This window comes from Somniosus microcephalus, chromosome 15 (genome assembly GCF_052327205.1).
Source record: "Somniosus microcephalus isolate GS21.2 chromosome 15, FLI_Smic_1.0, whole genome shotgun sequence".
NCBI lineage: Eukaryota > Metazoa > Chordata > Chondrichthyes > Squaliformes > Somniosidae > Somniosus > Somniosus microcephalus.
The window spans coordinates 93,827,682-93,847,691 of NC_141001.1; the positions used below are offsets into that span (position 1 = coordinate 93,827,682).

The following is a 20,010-nucleotide window of genomic DNA, read 5'->3' on the forward strand; positions in this document are numbered from 1 at the left end:
CTAACTAAGGAAGTAAAGGATGGTATCAAATTGCAAACAAAGGCATACAATGTTGCCAAGATTGGTGGGAGACCAGAGGATTGGGAAATTTTTAAAAACCAGCAAAGGATGACTAAAAAAATAATAGAGAGAAGATGAATTATGAAAGTAAACTGGCAAGACACATTAAAACAGATAGTAAGAGCTTCTACAGGTATATAAAAAGGAAGAGGGTAGCTAAAGTAAACATTGGTCCCTTAGAGGGTGAGACTGGGGAATTAATAATGGGGAACGGGGAAATGGCAGAGACTCTGAACAATTATTTTGTATCTGTCTTCACAGTAGAAGACACTAACAACATCCCAATACTGGATAATCAAGGGGCCACAGGGAGGGGTAACACCCCTATTTAAGAAAGGAGGGAGACAGAAAGCAGGAAATTATAGACCAGTTAGCCTAACATCTGTCGTTGGGTAAATACTGGAGTCCTTCATTAAGGAAGCAGTAGCAGGGCATTTGGCAAATCATAATGCAGTCAAGCAGAGTCAGCATGGATTTATGAAAGGGAAATCATGTTTAACAAATTTGCTGGAGTTCTTTGAGGAGGTAACGAGTAGGGTGGACAAAGGTGAACCAGTAGATGTGGTGTATTTGGATTTCCAGAAGGCATTCAATAAGGTGCCACATAAAAGGTTACTGCATAAGATAAGAGTTCACAGAATTGGGGGTAATATATTAGCATGGATAGAGAATTGGCTAACTAACAGAATACAGAGAGTCGGGATAAATGGGTCATTTTCCGGTTGGCAAATGGTAACTAGTGGGGTGCCCAGGGATCAGTGCCGGGGCCTCAACTATTTACAATCTACATTCATGACTTGGATGAAGGGACCGAGTGTAATGTAGCCAAGTTTGTGGATGATACAAAGATGGGTGGGATAGCAAGTTGTGCAGAGGACTCAAAGCACCTGCAAAGGGATATAGACAGGCTAAGTGAGTGGGCAAACATTTGGCAGATGGAGTATAATGTGGGAAAGTGCGAGGTTATACACTTTGGCAGGAAAAATAAAAAAGCAAACTATTATTTAAATGGAGAGAGATTACAAAATGTTACAGTTCAGAGGGACCTGGGGGTCCTTGTGCATGAAACACAAAAAGTTAGCATGCAGGTACAGCTAGTAATCAAAAAGGCAAATGGGATGTTGGCCTTTATTTCAAAGGGGTTGGAGTATAAAAGCAGGGATGTCCTGCTACAACTGTACAGGGTATTGGCGAGAACACACCTTGAGTACTGTGTACAGTTTTGGTCTCCTTATTTAAGGAAGGATATACTTGCATTGGAGGCAGTTCAGAGACGATTCACTAGGTTAATTCCAGAGATGAAGGGGTTGACTTATGAGAAAAGGTTGAGCAGGCTCGGCCTATACTCTTTGGAATTTAGAAGAATGAGAGGTGATCTTATTGAAACATATAAGATGCAGAGAGGATATTTCCCCTCATGGGGAAATCTAGAACTCAGGGGCACAGTCTCAGAATAAAGGGTCGCCCTATTAGAACTGAGATGAGGAGGAAATTCTTCTCTCAAAGTGTCATAAATCTGTGGAATTCTCTACCCCAGAGAGCCGTGGAGGCTGGGTCATTAAATACATTTAAGGTGGAGATAGACAGATTTTTGCAAGATAAGGGAGTAAAGGGTTATGGGGAGCAGGCAGGGAAGTGGCTTTGAGCCCATGATCAGCCATGATCTTATTGAATGGCGGAGCAAGCTTGAGGGGCCAAGTGGCCTATTCCTGCTCCTATTTCTTATATTCTTATGTTCTTATAGGTTAATTTCCCGCTCCCCTCCCGCAGCACAGCGATTACAATGCCTTTCTTTTCTCCTGCATCCGAGATACCCACTTGAAACAGGCAGGAGCCTCATATCTTTCTGCAAATCAGAGTCCTATGACATACATAGAACCCTGATGGCATTTTAAGCACTGACTGGAGCATCCACCAGGGCCGCCCGCTCATTCACGTCAATTTTAACCATTCCAACAAGCATAAACGCATTGGTAAGAGCATTAAAGTGACAATGCTGGCCGATGGGATGTACACAAGGCCCAGCTGTAATAATTGGACAGGCAGCTCACCTACCTGCCCATGAGTAAAAATTCCCCATGAATATCCAATTGTATGAACAGAAATATCATTGGATATAGAGTTTTGCTAATAAGTCAACCCAAAATGTTACTGTTTAGGTTGTAAAGCACTTGTGTATGATTCAGTCTGGTCCAAATGTTGCACAAATATTAGCCCAGTCATTCTGATCCCTACAGGGGTGTACCCGTAGGGACATCGGAAATGCCGGTTTCAGGCATGCACAGCGCATGCGCATTTCCGATCTGTCATTTCAGATCCTCCAGCTGCCCTGAAGAAGGGCCTCTGTGGGTGGATAGTTTTGCTTTTTGGAGACCCTCCGCCCGCAGAAAACCCTTACAATTCTTATGCCTGGTAAAAGCAGGCGTAAGGCCTGCTTTTACCAGGATAAGAGTTGAAAAAAGTAAAAAAAAAAAAATTTTTTCACTGATTTATCATTTTAAAATATTTTTAAAAAGTTAAGTTTATATTTAGCCCCGCAAAAAATTAAATTTTTGTTTAAAATACTTAATTTATTGTAATTTCAAGTCATTTTAGAGTCATAAGGGGAGAAATTCAGCATCGCCCCGTTTGGGGCGCGATTATCGGCTGGGAGCAAAGTTTAGCGCCCGGCGCTAATTATCACCTCCGACTGCAAACTTGGCTTTTATCACCCCTGGAGGACGTGTGTGTGGGCGGGGGGGAAGGGGAGGGGGCAGGCTCACCGCACCCCCCTTCTCTCCCGGGCTTTCTCCAGTGTCTGGTTTAAACACACAGGCTGAATGATTGTAATTGATTCCCAGGTAATGTTACTGATAATTAGCACTAGGTTAAATCTCATTCTCTGCTGCACTCAGCTCATTTGGTCACATGCTCAGGATTACTTTAGAATATTGAAAAACCTGCAAAGTGCTGCTCAGTACCCAAAACTCCTTCACACAGCGTTGAATCTCTCCAGAAGTCTCTCTCTCTCTCTCTTTCAGAATGCGTGGTGCAAAATTGTCACCAACAAAAAAAGGCCTCCCAATTGTGCGGGTGTGCACCTTATCATTAAGGAATTTAGTGGATTTGGAGTATTTGTTTGATTATCCCACAGGATATTCTGTGTCCCCTGGTTCTGGTGATCAACATTAATCGTGCCATGAGTTCTAATGGCTCCTTCGGCATCAAAGCCTTCTATTTCAAAAATTATCACTTGGTTTTGTGGAGGTACAGGGATAGGATTACTTTCCCTAATAAAGCAATCGTTTGAATTTTCTAATAAAAGACTTGGCCAATTCCAACAGGGTTTGCCATTTCTTCAGGACCTAACCTCGGTTAGGGTTTAATATTTCGTCAGGGCCTAACCTCAGTTAGGGTTTAATATGAACGTTATACGAAATTTCTAGACCTCAATGGTATATTGAGGGAGTTCTGATTTAAGTTCTACAAGGCCTGATCATGGTCTTGTCGTCGCTAGAGACTTAAATCTGGGTCTTAGTACCACTGTTAGTAAAACACTCCTTCTATACTTAACAATCTACGAGATGGATATAGATATAAATATAAGTATAGGTTCTGTATCAACTCGTTAACACACAAGTTGGGTGCCAACTGAAGGGATAATTACTAGTCCTAGCCCTTTTCGGGCTACCCCAGATCAGGTGTATTCCCCAGACGTTCACCTTCAGCGAAAGTTAGAGATAGTCGAATTCTATAAGATGCTTAATTGGGTCTAAAGGTCCAGGCTATCTCTCTCTAAAGGAAAGGAATGACTTGAAGATGTTACCGTCTTCCAGATAGTACTTTTAATAAGTTTAACTAGACTGTAACCTTCCGGATATTATGAGGGTCCGGAAACCCCCCCCAGAATTCTGCAACTCCTCACAAAAAGAGTGTACAGAAATTGAGTTTGCGAGTTTGATACAGAAATACTATTTGAGACAATTCTAAAAATAAATAGATTTATTTAAGAGCCGACATACAGTTAACAGCTGGTGAGTCAATCGTGACTTTAACAATTCAAAATACAAATAGCTTACATTTCTAATTCTCAGAGATACTTATTCTCAAATCTTAACTTCATACATTTTTACATTTCTTATTATTTCTAATCCAGAATATCCACCAAAATGAAATAAGAGTACCTCTTGATCCCTGAGACTCAAAGAGTTAAAAACTTACAGAGCCTGCCTCTGAAGTTGAGAATCGCTTGCCCCTTCCAGCGACGTCTGACTTTCTATTTGAAAGCTCTATTTTTATACTCTTTTTTTTTTAGAGGATTATTCTTTTAAGTTTTCTGCTGATGTAAGCTAATTATCTCAAGTCATCTACTGTTGAATTCTTTCTAATCTTACTGTCATTTCAGCTGTTAACTTTCAGAATCCTGTCTGCTGTGTAGGTGTTTCAACAACTTATCATAAAAAATGGTTATTACAGATTTATCTCTTTGATGCCATTCTTACGAAGGACTTCATTTCAATTTTTACTATTGGCTTAACTGGTTATAATCAGACGTTGTGTCTCCTAACTGTTTCATTTCCAATACAAAAACCATGTGATTGCTTGGTGTCTTCTATTGAAGTCATATTTTCAAAGTCTTCTGTTTTGTACCTTTTACAATATGTAAATCAAAAACACTTTAACTAGGGTGTTTGTTGCATTTCTTAGCTACTTCAATTGGTTGTATATATAATCGTGTTTCCTGTTTCTCACTTGATGTTACTTTTATCAAAGGCACATGGTTTTTTAATGTTCTGTGTTTCTGTTCGAAGTGTCAGTTTTTAACACTTTACTTGGGCATTGCTACTGTGTTGGTTCCAAACTGCAGACTCCTTGGAAGCAAGCCTTTGCTTCTTCAATAGGACCTTTGTCTCAGTATTAACAATCAATTCCCATTTCAAAAGCTTGTGTGGTGTTTACAACTTTTGTGATAACAGTTCATCTTATCTCAGAAGCCTGTATTGACAGCTTGTGTCGTTGAGGCTTTTTAGATTTTTAAACCCAGTGGCCTAGAAATTCGATTGGTTGCGCCAGCGATTAGCGCCTAAAGAGGCCAAAAAGTGGGGCGTTAGCCAATTTTTGCCCGTGCGCAGTGAACCCAGCACCTCTTGCTATATTGAGTGGGTTTTAGCGCCGACGTTAAATCATAGCGGCCACTCGCGGGCGCAGGCAGATCATGACGTCATTTCAGTGTGCAATGCCTTTTTGGTGCCCCGGACCGGAAATTGAGTGGCGCCCGCCTCCGTTCCGCCTGGCGCTTCTCGGGCTAGTGGGGAGCTATTTAAAGGGCACTGCACTAGTATAAAAGCGGCAGCCATTTTGGGTGGGCATCTTGCTGGTTGTTGGAGAGAGTTGCTGACCTTCAGTGGGAGAGCGTACTCTTCATTGAGCCAGCGGTTCCTTTGGACCTTCAGCCCTGTCCACAACAGTTTGCTGGTGAGATATTACTGCGTCTTACTTCTCTCACATTGTAATGGGAGCTGCTTTGGAGGGGAACGTCCTGCTGGCTGAACATATGGCAAGGGCACAGAGGCGGAGGGAGAGGGGGCCGGGAATGGCCAGAAGGAGGAGGGGCAATGGACATCGCCAAATGCGACTGTACGCTGCCAGGGTTTTCAGGCAGCAGGTGTCATACATTGCCATGTCGGAGGAGCAGTGTATGCGAAGGCTCCAATTCGCAAAGGATGTGGTGACTGAGCTGTGCCACCTGCTTGCTGAAGATCTGCAGCCGCGGCTACGGTGCAGGACCTCTCTGTCGGTGGCCGTCAAAGTCACTGTTGCCCTAAACTTTTTCGCCAGCGGCTCGTTTCAGGCAGCAACTGGGGACATTGCAAATATTTCTCAATTTGCGGTGCATTGCTGCATCCAGCAAGTTACAGCTGCCCTATATAGAAGGAGGCAGGAATTAATCACCTTCCCTTTGACCCTGGAGAAGCAGGGGGAGCGCGCACAGGGCTTCGCGGCTATAGCGGACTTCCCCATGGTGCAGGGCGCCATTGATTGCACACACGTGGCTTTGCGGGCACCATTACAGAATCCCGAAGAGTTCCGCAACTGCAAGGGGTTCCACTCCCTCAATGTGCAGCTGGTCTGTGACCACCGGCAGATGATCGTCGCGGTAAACGCCCAATTCCCTGGCAGCAGCCACGACGCGTTCATCCTGCGGCAGACCTCAGTGGCTGACCTTTTCGAGGCCCCGACTCACCCACGAGGCTGGCTTCTTGGCGACAAGGGCTATCCTCTCTGCCCATGGCTCATGACCCCGCTCCGTTTACCCAGCACACCGGCAAAAGAGCATTACAACACCAGCTATCAGGCGACCAGGAACATTGTGGAGCACACAATCGGTGTGCTCAAGCAGCGGTTCCGTTGTCTCGACCATTCAGGGGGCGCCCTGCAGTACTCGCCGGAGCAAGTGTCATGCATCGTCGTGGTCTGCTGCATGCTCCACAACCTGGCCATCCGACGCACCCAGCCAATGCCAGCCGACCTTGAAGGTCCAGCAGAGCAGGCGGACGAGGAGGAGGAGGAGGAGGAAGAGGAGGATGAGGAGGAGGAAGACGGGAGGGGTCCAGAAACTGGAAGGGCCGTCCGTCAGAGGCTCATAAGGACTCAGTTCTAGGCCCCTCTGACGGAATGCTGGGTGTAATTGGATCAGTGCCCTCCGGTTCTCCCAAAGCCTTTGAAGGCCACCATGCTTGTAAATCGTCTAGAGTTCCAGTGTAAATAAAACATTTTCTTTATTTTCCAAAAAATGCTTCCTTCCAGCATGACAAAGCAATGGCAACAGAAAGCATAACTAACGAACTAACACATAACTGTCTGGCAAACCCGCAACACTACCCAAATTCTACAAATGAGACATCTCAACAGCTCCCTCTACTCTTTACCCCTTGATGGAGATCTACTTCTCATACGAGATCGGGCCCTTCCCTCCCTGCAGCTCCTCTGTAATTGTACCCCAGTGGCTGCGTCAAGGCTGGGGGACGCCTGCTGAGTGTTCGAAAGGGCAGAAGCCCCTGAGGGACGGCCTGGACGACCTCTGGGCTTGGAGGGCCCGGATGATGACTGGTCCAACTGTGAATGGTTGGAAGCAGTCTGTCCTGCAGGTGGTGGCAGCTGCAGTGGAGACTTGCCAGCGGTGGCATCAGGAATGCTTACATCCTGAGAGCGGACACCTGCTCCGTGGTCGGCCGACACACTGGCACTCTGACGGGGCAGGACCGCAGCATGCGCCACAATCGGCTGGTCCAAAGATTTTTGGCCTGCTGTGGTGCTGCAAGGGCCCCGGGTAATCCTGCCTGATCCAGCTAGGGTGGCAGCAGTCAGTGTTCGCATGGCCTCAATCTGCGTGTGCAGGAGGCCAGCAAGTGACTGCGTGGCAGCACTGAGCACTTGCGTGGCAGGTGCCAGTGCTTCGGAGAAGCCCTGGACAGTCCTTTCCACAGCTTCGGACAAGGCCGGGACAGTCCTTGCCACTGCTTCGGTCAAGCCCTGGACAGACCTTTCCAGGGCTGGCCCAAAGCCCTGGACAGTCCTTTCCATTGCTGCCCCAAAGTCCTCCACACTCTTTGCCAGTGTGTCGATGGAGGCAGGCATCCTCCCCACTGCAGCCATCAGCTCAGTGTGCCTGAGCCGAGCCTGGGCGCTCATTTCCGAAAGGCTACGCACCTCCTCTGCACTCTGTGCAGCAGTCATCGTGGCCTGCCTCGCCCTCCGGGGAGACGGCCCCCGAGCTTCCCTACCCCCCTCGCGTTGCTGCAGCCCGCTGGTTCCTGCAACTGGTTCCTCATCAGAGACCACCCCCACCTCCCCTCCAGGGAACTACTATCCCCAGTCTCCAGATGGGCTGGCTCCCCTGAGGCTGGCACGGATGTTCCGGGTTCCTCCTGCTCGTTGCCTCCGGAGGCAGTGGCACTAGCAGTTTGAGGGCCCGGCTCCCGAGCTGGTGATGCAGCATTTGAAAGCAGGGAGGTTGAAGAGTGGCTTTAGCGAAAGGACAGGGTGGCAGCAAGGGATGCAAGATTGCTGCAATGCTATGACATGGGTCCAGAGTGAAAAAGCATGCTGGTGGGGGGAACAAGTGGAAGGAGACAGCTCAAAAAGATGAGGACCTTACCATCGCTGTGCACAATGGGGTCGGCAGCTCCAGTGGTGACAGGACCAATCATACGGCCTCCAACAATCTCGTGGACTCTCTCTTCGAGATCCGTGAGAGTCTGGAGTTGAGGACGTCTTCCTCCGGTGCGAAGCTGCTCCTTGCGGTTCCTCACCAGCTTGGCCTGCAGGAGAAAGGACGGGAAGTGATGTTACATGATGCCCTGAGTTGTCATCTCATGCCCATGGTGGAATAGCCCTTACATGATGCCCTGAGTTGTCATCTCATGCCCCCCATGGTGGAATAGCCCTTACATGATGCCCTGAGTTTAATGTGCATGTGTGTTCCCAGAAAGGTGCATGGGTGCTTGCTGACAGATGGCCAATGGGGCATCGCGCACCCTCTGGCCATAAAGTCAGGTGCAGATGGAGGGATGAAGAAGTTTGGCGAAACACCACTCACCCACACGACCCGAGTGAGGTCGTTGAATTTCTTCCTGCACTGCACAGGGCTCCTGGTCACCATGCTGCTGGAGTTGGCCTTTTGAGAAACTTCTCTCCAAGCTCTTCGGTATTCCTTCTGATTAGGCCTCCTGCCATTGTCGGGGTACAGCACATCTCGCCGGCGCTCCACTGCGCCCACCAAAGCATCCAGTGCCCCATTGGTGAAGCGCTCCGCTCTCTGCCTCACCCTTTCCATCTTCTCAAAGTTTCTAACGCCACAGAATGGCCAGCTCCGATTTTGAGGCCTACAAGGCGCAGAGTGTGGCTGCTGATCCTTACTGCCCCACCCCTTTAAGAGCTGGCCGGCGCCTGAAAGTCTCGTGGTCAGCGGTAATTGACAGCACCTGCGCTGCGCCCGCCCGCCCCAATATTGAGTAGCGCCGCAAGGTTAGCGCCTTAGGAGTCCCGTGTAACGCCTGATTTCGCACCTCAATCACCTTTAGGGGTGCTGCAACCCAATATCGCGCGAGGTGGTGATAAGTTGCGTCTGGCTATAAAATTTGCGCAGCGCCAATTCTAACACCCCAAGCGGGGCTATACCCAATTTCTAGGCCAGTATGTCATGTTTTAATAATATCAGAAATCTCTTCCTAGGATGGTGTATTTTTCTGAAATATGGCTTTTCCTTTACAATCAAGCCCTGTCTATTCTAATCCCATTTTCCAGCACTTGGGCCATAGCCTTGTATGCTATGGCATTTCAAGTGCACATCTAAATGCTTCTTGAATGTTGTGAGGGTTCCTGCCTCTACCATCCTTTCAGGCAGTGAGTTCCAAATTCCAACCACCCTCTGGGTGAAAAAGTATTTCCTCAAATCCCCTCTAAACCTCCTGCCCCTTATCTTGAAACTATGCCCCCTTGTTATTGACCCCTCTACTAAGGGGAAAAGTTCCTTTCTATCTACCCTATCTATGTCCCCTCATAATTTTGTACACCTCAATCAGGTCCCCCCTCAGCCTTCTCTGCTCTAAGGAAAACAACCCCAGCCTGTCCAGTCTCTCTTCATAGCTGAAGCGCTCCAGCCCAGGTAACATCCTGGTGAATCTCCTCTGCATCCTCTCCAATGCAATTACATCCTTCCTATAGTGTGGCGGCCAGAACTGCACACAGTATTCCAGCTGTGGCCGAACTAGCATTTTGTACAGCTCCATCATAACCTTCCCTGCTCTTATATTCTATGCCTCGGCTAATGAAGGCAAGTATCCCATATGCCTTTTTAACCACCTTATCTACCTGTCCTGCTGCCTTCAGGGATCTATGTACATGCATACCAAGGTCCCTCTGCCCTTCCTAGGGTCCTACCATTCATTGTGTATTCCTTGCCTTGTTAGTCCTCCCAAAATGCAGCACCTGACACTTTTCAGGGTTAAATTCCACTTGCCACTGTTCTGCCCTTCTAACCAACCCATCTATATCGTCCTGTAGCCTGAGGCTACCCTCCTTGCTATTTACCACTCCACAAATTTTCGTATCATCTGCGAACTTACTGATCATATCTCCTACATTCTTATCTAAATCATTAATGTACACTACAAACAGCAAAGGACCCAGCACCGATCCCTGCGGTACACCACTGGACACAGGCTTCCAGTCACTAAAACAACCTTCGACCATCACCCTCTGCCTCCTGCCACTAAGCCAATTTTGGATCCAATGTGACAAATTGCCCTGGATCCCATGGGCTCTTACCTTCTTGACCAGTCTCCCATGCAGGACTTTGTCAAAAGCCTTACTGAAGTCCATGTAGACTACATCAACTGCACTACCCTCATCCACACACCTAGTCACCCCTCGGAAAATTCAATCAAATTGTTCAGACATGATCTCCCCCTGACAAAGCCATGCTGACTATCCTTGATTAATTCGTGCCTCTCCAAGTGGAGACTAATTCTGTCCCTCAATTTTTTCCAATAATTTCCCTACAACTGATGTTAGGCTCACTGGCCTGTAATTCCTTGGTTGATCCCTACTACCCTTCTTGAATAATGGTACTATGTTAGCTGTTCTCCAGTCCTCTGGCACCTCCCCTTTGGCCAGAGAGGTTCTGAAAATGTGTGTCAGAGCCCCTGCAATCTCCTCCCTTGCCTCACACAGCAGCCTGGGATACATCTCGTCTGGGCCTGGGTGATTTGTCCACTTTTTAGCCCATTAAAACCGCTAGTACCTCCTCCCTCTCAATACTAATTTGTTCAAGTATATCACAATCCCCCTGTCTGATTTCTATGCCCACATTGTCCTTTTAAAAATGTGATTTAAAAAAAATATATATATTTAAAGTTTTACTATGTTTTTGGGGTGATCTCCATTCATATATTTGACAGGTCTTCCTGTCAAGTGTATGAAGGGAGATTCCCTTCTTTGATTGGCTCCCCCTGGCCCACGTGATCCCAGGGATGCTGCGAACTACATGCGCCTCTGAGATATGTGGGCCCTGCACCTTGGAGTTTGGAGAGGCCCAGGAGCGGAAGCGTGTACATCCCAGGAGTCCTCAGGTAAGGGCGTAGATTTTTCCAGATCGCAGGCCTCCGCCCGCGGTAGGCCTGCGATCAGAAAATACGGGCCATTATATCCAATGGAAACCTAACATGTTTCCTTCTTACTACATTCATTTTCCGCCACTACCACTCAGTGGAAATCTATAGAATACTATAGCTTCAAACATTGGGGTAGAAATTGGAGCGCATTGCGCCTATGTTACGGGTGTAAAACGGGCCCAATTTTGGAGACTAACACCCTATGCCTCAAAGACTCCTGAAACAGGCGTTCAGCTCCTTATTTATGTATACAAGGGGCCTAACGTATGGTTCAGGTCCCCTTTGTGGAGGCCCGACACCTGCCCCACTCAGGATTCTTCAGCGAGCGCTGGGGCCTAAGCAGCAGCCGCCAATGAAAAGTACACTTTTTTTTAAAGACTTTTAAAAATGTTACTGGAGTGTTCCTCCCAGCTCCACAACCCTCCTGGTGGCCACTGCCGACATTCCATCAGCCCCCCCCTCCCATTCTCCTCCCACCCTACCCCGGAACTTACCAAGGTCCGCTGCTGGCCTTCCATCAGCCCCTTCTCCCATTCTCCTCCCCACCCCCCCACCACCGTGTGACTTACCAAGGGCCACTGCTGGCCTTCCATCAGACCCCTCCCGTTCTGCTCCCCCACACCCCCCACCCCCAGGACTTACCAAGCAGCCCAAAAATTCTCCAGGTGGGCGAACTATCTGTGGAACCACGACAGGCTCTGCCAGCTCATCCCGATTATTTAGATGGTGCCAAGGACCAAATTTCTCGCGATCCTCGTCCCTCTGTCTTTGGCTGCAGGGATCATTCCCTGCACCCATTTGGTGCCTGGAACCTGGCCTAAACGAAATTCTAGGCCAATGGCGTAGGGGGAAAAATTCAGTTGGTTTGCGCCTCCCGTTAGGGCGCTAATGGGGCGCAAAGCAACTAGTGCCCATGCGCGCCGATGTTTGCGCCCCTCACGAAATTAACTAGACATTTTGTGGCAACGGTAAACATTACCACCACGATCTCCTGCGCCGACAGATCGTGACGTCAGTCGAGTGTACAACGCCCCGGTAGCGCCCCGGACCGGATATTGAGTGGCGCCCTGATAGACCTGTCAAAAGTATGAATGCAGATCACCCCAAAAACACACTAAAACATTCAATAATTTTTTTTAAAAACCATCGTGTTTTTAAAATGAGTTAAAATTACATTAAATTAAATATTTTTTCAAAAAATTTAATTTTTTGAAAAAAGAATTAAAGTTTTTACAGGGCTAAAAATAAACTTACCTTTTTTAAAAGTATTTTTAAATTATAAATGAGTGATATAAAATATAAATTTTTACTTTTTTAAATTCTTACGCCTGCTTTTACCAGGCATAAGATTTCGAAGTGTTTTCTGCGGACGGAGGTTTTGCAGAAAGCGGCACTCTCCACCCGCAGAGGCCCTTCTCCAGGGCAGGCATCCGATCTGTCCAGAGGATTCTGGACAGATCGGAAATGCCGGTTTTCAGCGCATGCGCTTCGCATGCCTGAAATCGGCATTTCCGATGTCCCTACGGGTGGGTACACAGCGCATACACACCCGTAGGGATCGGAATATCCGGCCCATTATCTTGACTGCTTTTTCTAGAATGGTATAAAATATTCTAAACAGCAATATTTATGGTGGTTAACATTTCTGGTGCTTCACTAGGAGCTGATCTTAACTGACAGCTGAACCTTGAACAGGTTTATGAGCCATTAGGGAGAAATAAAATTAAGGAGATTGGGGAAAAATGATGAGAACTGATGCAGTCTAAGTGTAAAACTTGCAAGTACTGAAATATTGCATCAGTACTGGTATCTCATTTTCTGGAATGAGAATTAGCTCATAAATAGCAGTCAAATGTGCTTTAAAAATGATTCTGTGAACAGCAAGAGCCTTGCAGGCTATGAGTGATGAAAGAACACAACACGTATATCCGGTAGCAGATCACTTGTGATGAATAGTTAATTGCATTGCAAACAGATGTAAAATAATCCTGAGATATTCTATTGGACGGATGTCCACTTTTCCAGGACCCACACATGGAGCAAATGTGAAGCCTTCATTAGTCAGACCAGTCTGCAATCTGTTTTGCTTTTGGTCAGAAAAATTCAAAAAGATGTGTTGGTTTGGCGTGCTGCACGGAGAGAAAAACAACACAGAGGTTGGATTTTTTTTCTCTAAACATCCTTTACGATGTATATTTTTATGTCAACAGTAAACATAATGGGCCAGAATCTGCCGTGGGTAATGAGGGTGAACTACCAGCGTTCGCCGTCATTACCCCTCTGAAACTGACCGCAACTTCAGGATGTAGCGCATGTGCATCTAAACCTGGAAATCCTGAAGTTGCGGTCCGTCATTCACTGCTCCGACACCGTCAGCGCTGTGGACCCTACCCCATAGCCGGCAATCAGTGTCATCAGTGAAACTGATGAAAACTTGGGCTTTTCCGCCGTAATATCACTGTTAAATACCTTATTAAATGTTAAGCCTTGTTGGAATAGGTGTAAATGGGGTTTTAACAGCATATTGACTGGTAAACAAATGTTCTGGCCCTGAAAAACTAATTTTTATATTTGTGGAATGTCAAATTTCATTATGATAAAAATTAAATTTAAAAAAACTTTATATTTTTTTTTAAAGTTCGTTCATGATATTTCAGCTTCTATGTGAAAGTCCCATTCTTTATTTCACTCTAACATTTTTAAAAAGTCCAGATAAAAGCAGCTTCTCATTTCCCAGATGGCTGTCTGTGAGAATTCTTCAATGCGATTGGCTGCTGAGGCAGCTTGTTGACGTCACTGCAGCATCGCCATAGGAACCCCCATTCACACCCCTGCAATCAATTGAACGTCGAAAAAGGCCAACTTCTCCCCACAAGAGATCGCGAGATCTCTGTGGGCAGCTTTCTTTGGGGTCAGCAGTGAGTGCCTTTGCTTCCCCGCTGACCACAAATTACGGGCCAATGACGCTGGATTCACTTCGCCCCGGCGCTACTGCATCAGCGCCCTGTTGCTGCCCTCTGCAGGCACTAACGGGAGACACTAACCTACCAAATTTTTCCCCAAGGTCTTTTTGCTTATCATAATTATCCTGTATAATGTGCAATAATTCTGTATTGAGCAAGTGACAAAATGAAGTATTTTTTGACTATCTAGTTTTGGGTTGGTGGATGTCCCTTTAAATCTGGCTACAATATGTAAACAATAACACCAACTTACATTTATAGAGCACCTGTAAGTAGGGGGCAGGGGGGAGGAGGAAGAATTCCCATAGGGTTCTCCCAATGTTAGATTATTTGTTTGATGCATAAATTTACTTAGGGCTGGATTTTGCCAATGGGGAGCTTCTGGAGGCGGGACTCCCACTTGTCGGGTTTCAGTCCCACCTCCATCAACTTCTGGCCAACCCACCTTATTTTCCCTCGATTGACCTTGTTAAGCCCGCCCTGCAGGCTTAGCAGGCCAATTAAGGGAAAGCTGGTTACAGAGAACGTCAGCATATGATGTTTTATCTGTCAAAAATTTTTGACAGATGAATTGTCGTTTGACAGCTCTGTGAAGCTGTCAAACAGTGACATTCTCCGTAGTTTGATGAGGTCTTGAATTCAAGACTCATCAAACCTCCTTCTTTAGCAGAAATTAGATGGTTGCTGCATTGGAGAATGCAACAGCCATTTGTCATCTCTGCCGCGGAGCTGCGAGACTCTCTGCATACCCAACTCTTGAAGCCTGCAGGAAGAAACAAAGGTAAGTAAACTTTTACTAACACTTTCCACTCACCTCACATACTTACCTCTCCACACTTGCACCCATCACTTACCGTCACAGTGCATTTTTGCAGCCCTCTGACCCCCGCAGACCCACTACTCGCTTCGGTGACCCTGGCGGGGTTTGGAGCCTTCGGGAAGCCCGCACTTGTGTGGGTAAAATGGGGATAGTCCTCTTATTTGCCTGTTAACTACCTGTTAACAAGCAGATAAGTGGCACTAACCCCCTTCCTGCCTCCAAGGAGACGGGACCCGGCGTGGGTCAGCTACCCACCTCCTGGCACGATGGCACAGAGGCGGGTTGGGGGCGGGATGGGCACCTGCCCCCAGATTCTGCCATTTTCTCTGCAGTCCTGCCTCCCCAGGGCTGGCAAAATCGCACCCTTAATATTTGAAACATATAACAAAGTCTCACGCAATACATTTGCTGTTCTTAAAAGCAAGAGAGAGATCCTGTGGAGGCATAAATTCCAGTAATTTAAAGGTAATTACCAGACAGGGATTGCTCTTCGTTATGTTAGACATTTTACTGAAATCTTACCTTGATCTCAAGGCATCTTGAAGGTATGACTTGCCTATGAGGATAATCTAAGATTTGACAGCCAAAATAATCTAGAGAAAATAGGGTTTTAAAAAAATGTAATTTGTCATTCTAGTAAGCTCATGAGGCATTCCTTAACATAGACAATAATGTCTCTGCATTGTCTTCCTATGCTGACATTTAAAAGTTTTACGTATTGTTTTATATATGTGCATCAGCATTTCTTCAGTGATGAAAGCGAATTCTTACATTTCTTATAATTTAATTGCAGGCCAACAATGAAAATAGAATATCAGATAATGATCTGATATTGAAAATACCATCAGGAAAAGAGCTCAATGATGTGTACACTCAGGAAGCAATGAAAATTCAATCTATTTCTACTGCAGAACAACAGCCTCATAGTAATTTTGGTGTGACAAAATATACATATTTTTAGTTCCACAAGAAAATTAAGATGGAGGTTTAAGAACTGTGAATCCAAAATTAACTAAAGCCATCTATTAAAGCAAATGACTAAACAATTATTTGGCCCAGAGAGCATTGAAAATTATAGGATTGGTAATATTACCATCGTAATAAGTCAAATCGGAAAACTACTATCCAGCATACAGAGATCTATACTTCACCGTGCACCTTCATAAAGTCCACCAATTCAACACTGGACCTCAATGGGAATGGAACAGAGTGCTGTTGGCGCTAACCATTGTGTCTTTAGAGTATTGAACTCTTGAAAAAGAGCACTTTCAGAGCAACAAGAATATCAAAAGCCTGATCTTTTCATGAATGGGTCAGTGAGCCTTTATTTTATTGAATTTAATGGACCCAATCAAGGTGGCAGATGCATGCTATTTTGCTTTCAAGAAACTCTGGTTGCAATGAAAGAACTCAGCTCTCTCCCCTACTCTTCCTCTTCCCTCTCCTACTCTTCCCCCTCCATCCTCCCTCACCCCAAGCAATTTCACAGTTACTTCACCTGAACAGTTTTTTTTTCTCTCTGGACTGACTTTTAAAACGTGTCTTAACTTGAGACCAGTAAAAACTGAGAAAAGTCCCTTACTGCTTTCTACTGATATTCCTCACCAATATATCAACTTATACTTTTTCATTAAAATGAATAGAGGGAACTATGTTCCAGTGTGATTAAAGCAAACAGTGGGACAAAGCTAGAAACAAAGATAATAATACTAATGATAATAGCAATGCTATCGTAAAGTCATTGCCACTTTTTATTAGGTGAAACAACAACAATGTAAAAATGCCACATTACCATACTAGGGGTGCACTTCTGAATTTGGGATTAAGGCAGAGTAGGGGGAGTTCAATTCTGCTTTTAACCATTCTGTTCCTGATCTGGCAACATTGGATGTCATGAAGGAAAGTGTTCCATTGTACAGTACTTGTATCCTCACTATTATGAACAAGAGAATCACAAAAAGGTATTGATTAGGTATGTTATTGATTTCAACGCCTCCAGCTCACACACCAGCCACAGAAGAATTATTATCAGAACCTGCTAGCTCGCAGGTTATACATTTTCTCTTTACAAACCTTTGGGTAGAACAGACAGCTTGGGAGTATTAGTACTGGTTACACACTGGTAAGTTAACCTAAAGTGCAACACATCTTTGTTACAAAATAAAACTGCTTTTGGAAAGAAAAAGAAAAATAATACTTACATAACTGTCAAAAATCATGAAAAAAATCAAATTGCCTTCTTTGAGTTGACAAGTTGAGACTTTTGTCGTGGTTCCAACTTAATTGTTTCCAAGCTGTTTACACTATGGCCGACTCCCTATGTTCCCTGAAAGATATTGGCCCAGAAATTCGGGTCGGGGGCTTCCCGCGGTTGTAAGCCCCCGACCTGCACTTACCTAGCGCGCTGGCCGTTGAGCTGTGGGCCCGCGTGGAATTCCGATCCTGGGCCTGCTCCAACTGCCGGCGCACAGTGCTTGCGTATCCCAGGGGCGCAGTTAGTTCGATGCGTCCCCTGGGATCATGCAGGCCATGGGGAGCCAATTGGAGCAGGGAATGCTTCATTCATAAGTTTGACAGGAAGTGCTGTCAAACTTAGAAATACTACGAGCCCCAAAACATCACTAAATCTTCAAATAATTTTTTTTTAAATCACATTTTTTAAATAAACTATAAATTACATGAAATAACTATTTTAAACAATAATTTAAATTTTTGAAAAAAGTAATTTTATTTTCTAACGGGGCTAAAAATAAACTTGCCTTTCTTTAAAGTATTTAAAAATAATAAACCTGTGGAAAAAATGTTTTAATTTTAATTAATTCACCACTTACCTTGTAAAAAGCATGCCTTACGTCTGCTTTTTAAATGTGTAACTTCTGGAGACTTACCCTCCTGGGAAAACCTGCAAAAAAAATGAAGTTCGATGCGCACGCGCAGCCTCTCCTACACACGTGTTCGAACTCTGAACCCCTTCTTTCGGGGAACGGAAGTGCCGGTTTCCCGCGCATGCGCAGTGCATGCAGGAAACTGGCACTTCCATTGGGCCTACGGGTGAGTACCCCGTGTGTACTCACCCGTGGAGACCTGAAGTTCTGGGCCGATATGTCTTTTTTGTAAAGCCAGCATAACTGAAAAAAGAATTACCAAATATTAAGCATATATAATATATTCACTAAGGGGGAGGGTGCAAGACATCAGTAGCTTAACGCATTCAAATTCAGCTTAAATCAGTAGCTAAACATTGAATTTTGACTCCATATATGTAGGAGCTACTAGGTCATAAAATAGTAACCTTGTAGCAATAGTTTGTATGTCTAGCAATATATATCTTGTATTCAGTGTCAGAAAAGGGTTCAAATCAAGTAAGAAGATTATCAGTTTTGCAGGACATAGCCTTTTGTCTTGCAAAAAGGGGTTGCAGGATCAGAGAGACCTGGGGGTATATGTGCACAAATCATTGAAGGTGGCAGGGCAGGTTGAGAAAGCAGTTAAAAAAGCTTAAGGGACCCTGGGCTTCATAAATAGAGATATAGAGTACAAAAGTGTGAAAATTATGATGAACCTTTATAAAACACTGGTTCAGCCTCAACTGGAGTATTGTGTCAAATTCTGGGCACCGCACTTTAGGAAGGATGTGAAGGCCTTAGAGAGGGTGCAGAAAAGATTTACGAGAATGATTCCAGGGATGAGGGACTTCAGTCCCATGGATAGACTGGAGAAGCTGGGGTTGTTATCCTTAGAGTAGAGATGCGTGAGAGGAGATTTGATAGAGATGTTCAAAATCATGAGGGGTCTAGACAGAGTAGATAGAGAGAAACTGTTCCCATTGGCAGAAGGGTCGAGAACCAGATGACACAGATTTAAGGTGATTGGCAGAAGATCCAAAGGTGATAAGAAGGATAAAACTTTTTATTCAGCGAGTGGTTAGGATCTGGAATGCACTGCCTGAGAGGGTGGTGGAGGCAAACTCAATCACGGCTTTCAAAAGGGAACTGGATAAGTACCTGAAGGAAAACAAATTGCAAGGCTACGGGGAAAGGGCAGGGGAGTGGGACTAGCTGAAGTGCTCTTGCAGAGAGCGGGCATGGGCTTGACGGGCCGAATGGCCTTCTTCCGTGCTGCAACCATTCTATGATTAGTGAGGCTGTACATCATTGCACAGCCTGCAAACAACAATGTCCTCTACTCAGACATAAACCAACCTAACTGTTCAAGGTGCCAGGTTGGCTTAGTGGTGACACTCTCACCTTTGAATCACAAGCTAATGCATTCAAGCCCCATTCCAGAGACTTGAGCACATAATCTAGGCTGACACTTCAGTGCAGTACTGAGAGACAGCTGCACTGTCGGAGGTGCCATCCTCTCAGATGAGATGTTGAACTGAGGCCTTGTCTGCCCTCTCAGCTGGACGTAAAGGATGTCATGGTACTGTTCAAAGAGCAGGGGAGTTGTCCTGGTGTCTTGGTCAACATGTATCCCTCAACCAACATCACCAAAAACAGATTAAGAGGTCATTATCTCATTACTGTTTGTGAAACCTTGCTGTATGTAAATTGGCTGCCACAGGCAAAGCTGAAGCGTTTGCAACCTGTGATGAAATAACTCTGTGTTCTGGCATTTGTATTGTTGTTGTTGTTGTTGTACTTGTTAATGTCTGGAATGTTCCACCGGTGTAACCACTAATGCTCCTCCCTAGCCCCGCCCCTCTTCTGGAATGTTCTACCAAGGGCTGGGTCGGTGATGAATGATGGTTGCCCCGTGTTAACTTGATGCCATGTTCTTACTTAATAAAAGCCTTTAGTTTTAAGCTTTAACCTCATGGATTCAGGCAGTTATTTGGCACATCACAACCATCTTCAGCCAGAAGGGCTGAGTGGATGGTCCATATTCGGCCCCCTCCTGAGGTCCCCACCACCACAGAAGCCAGTCTTCAGCCAATTTGATTCACTCCACGTGATATCAAGAAATGGCTGAGCGCACTGGATACAATAAAGGCTGTGGGACCCGACAACAT

The 20,010-nt window shown here is 45.6% G+C and overlaps 1 protein-coding gene across 1 annotated transcript in view; it reads left to right on the forward strand.

The window, feature by feature from the left end:
* slc5a12 (solute carrier family 5 member 12) overlaps nt 1–19,810 on the forward strand; it is a 95,126-nt gene extending 75,316 nt beyond the window's left edge. Inside the window, exons 14-15 of the mRNA XM_086008126.1 lie at nt 13,239–13,369; nt 15,790–19,810. Of these exons, the coding sequence (XP_085864252.1) occupies nt 13,239–13,369; nt 15,790–15,957 (299 nt within the window). The 3' untranslated portion in view covers nt 15,958–19,810. The remainder of the gene's footprint in view (nt 1–13,238; nt 13,370–15,789) is intronic.
* Nucleotides 19,811–20,010: the final 200 nt, after the last annotated feature.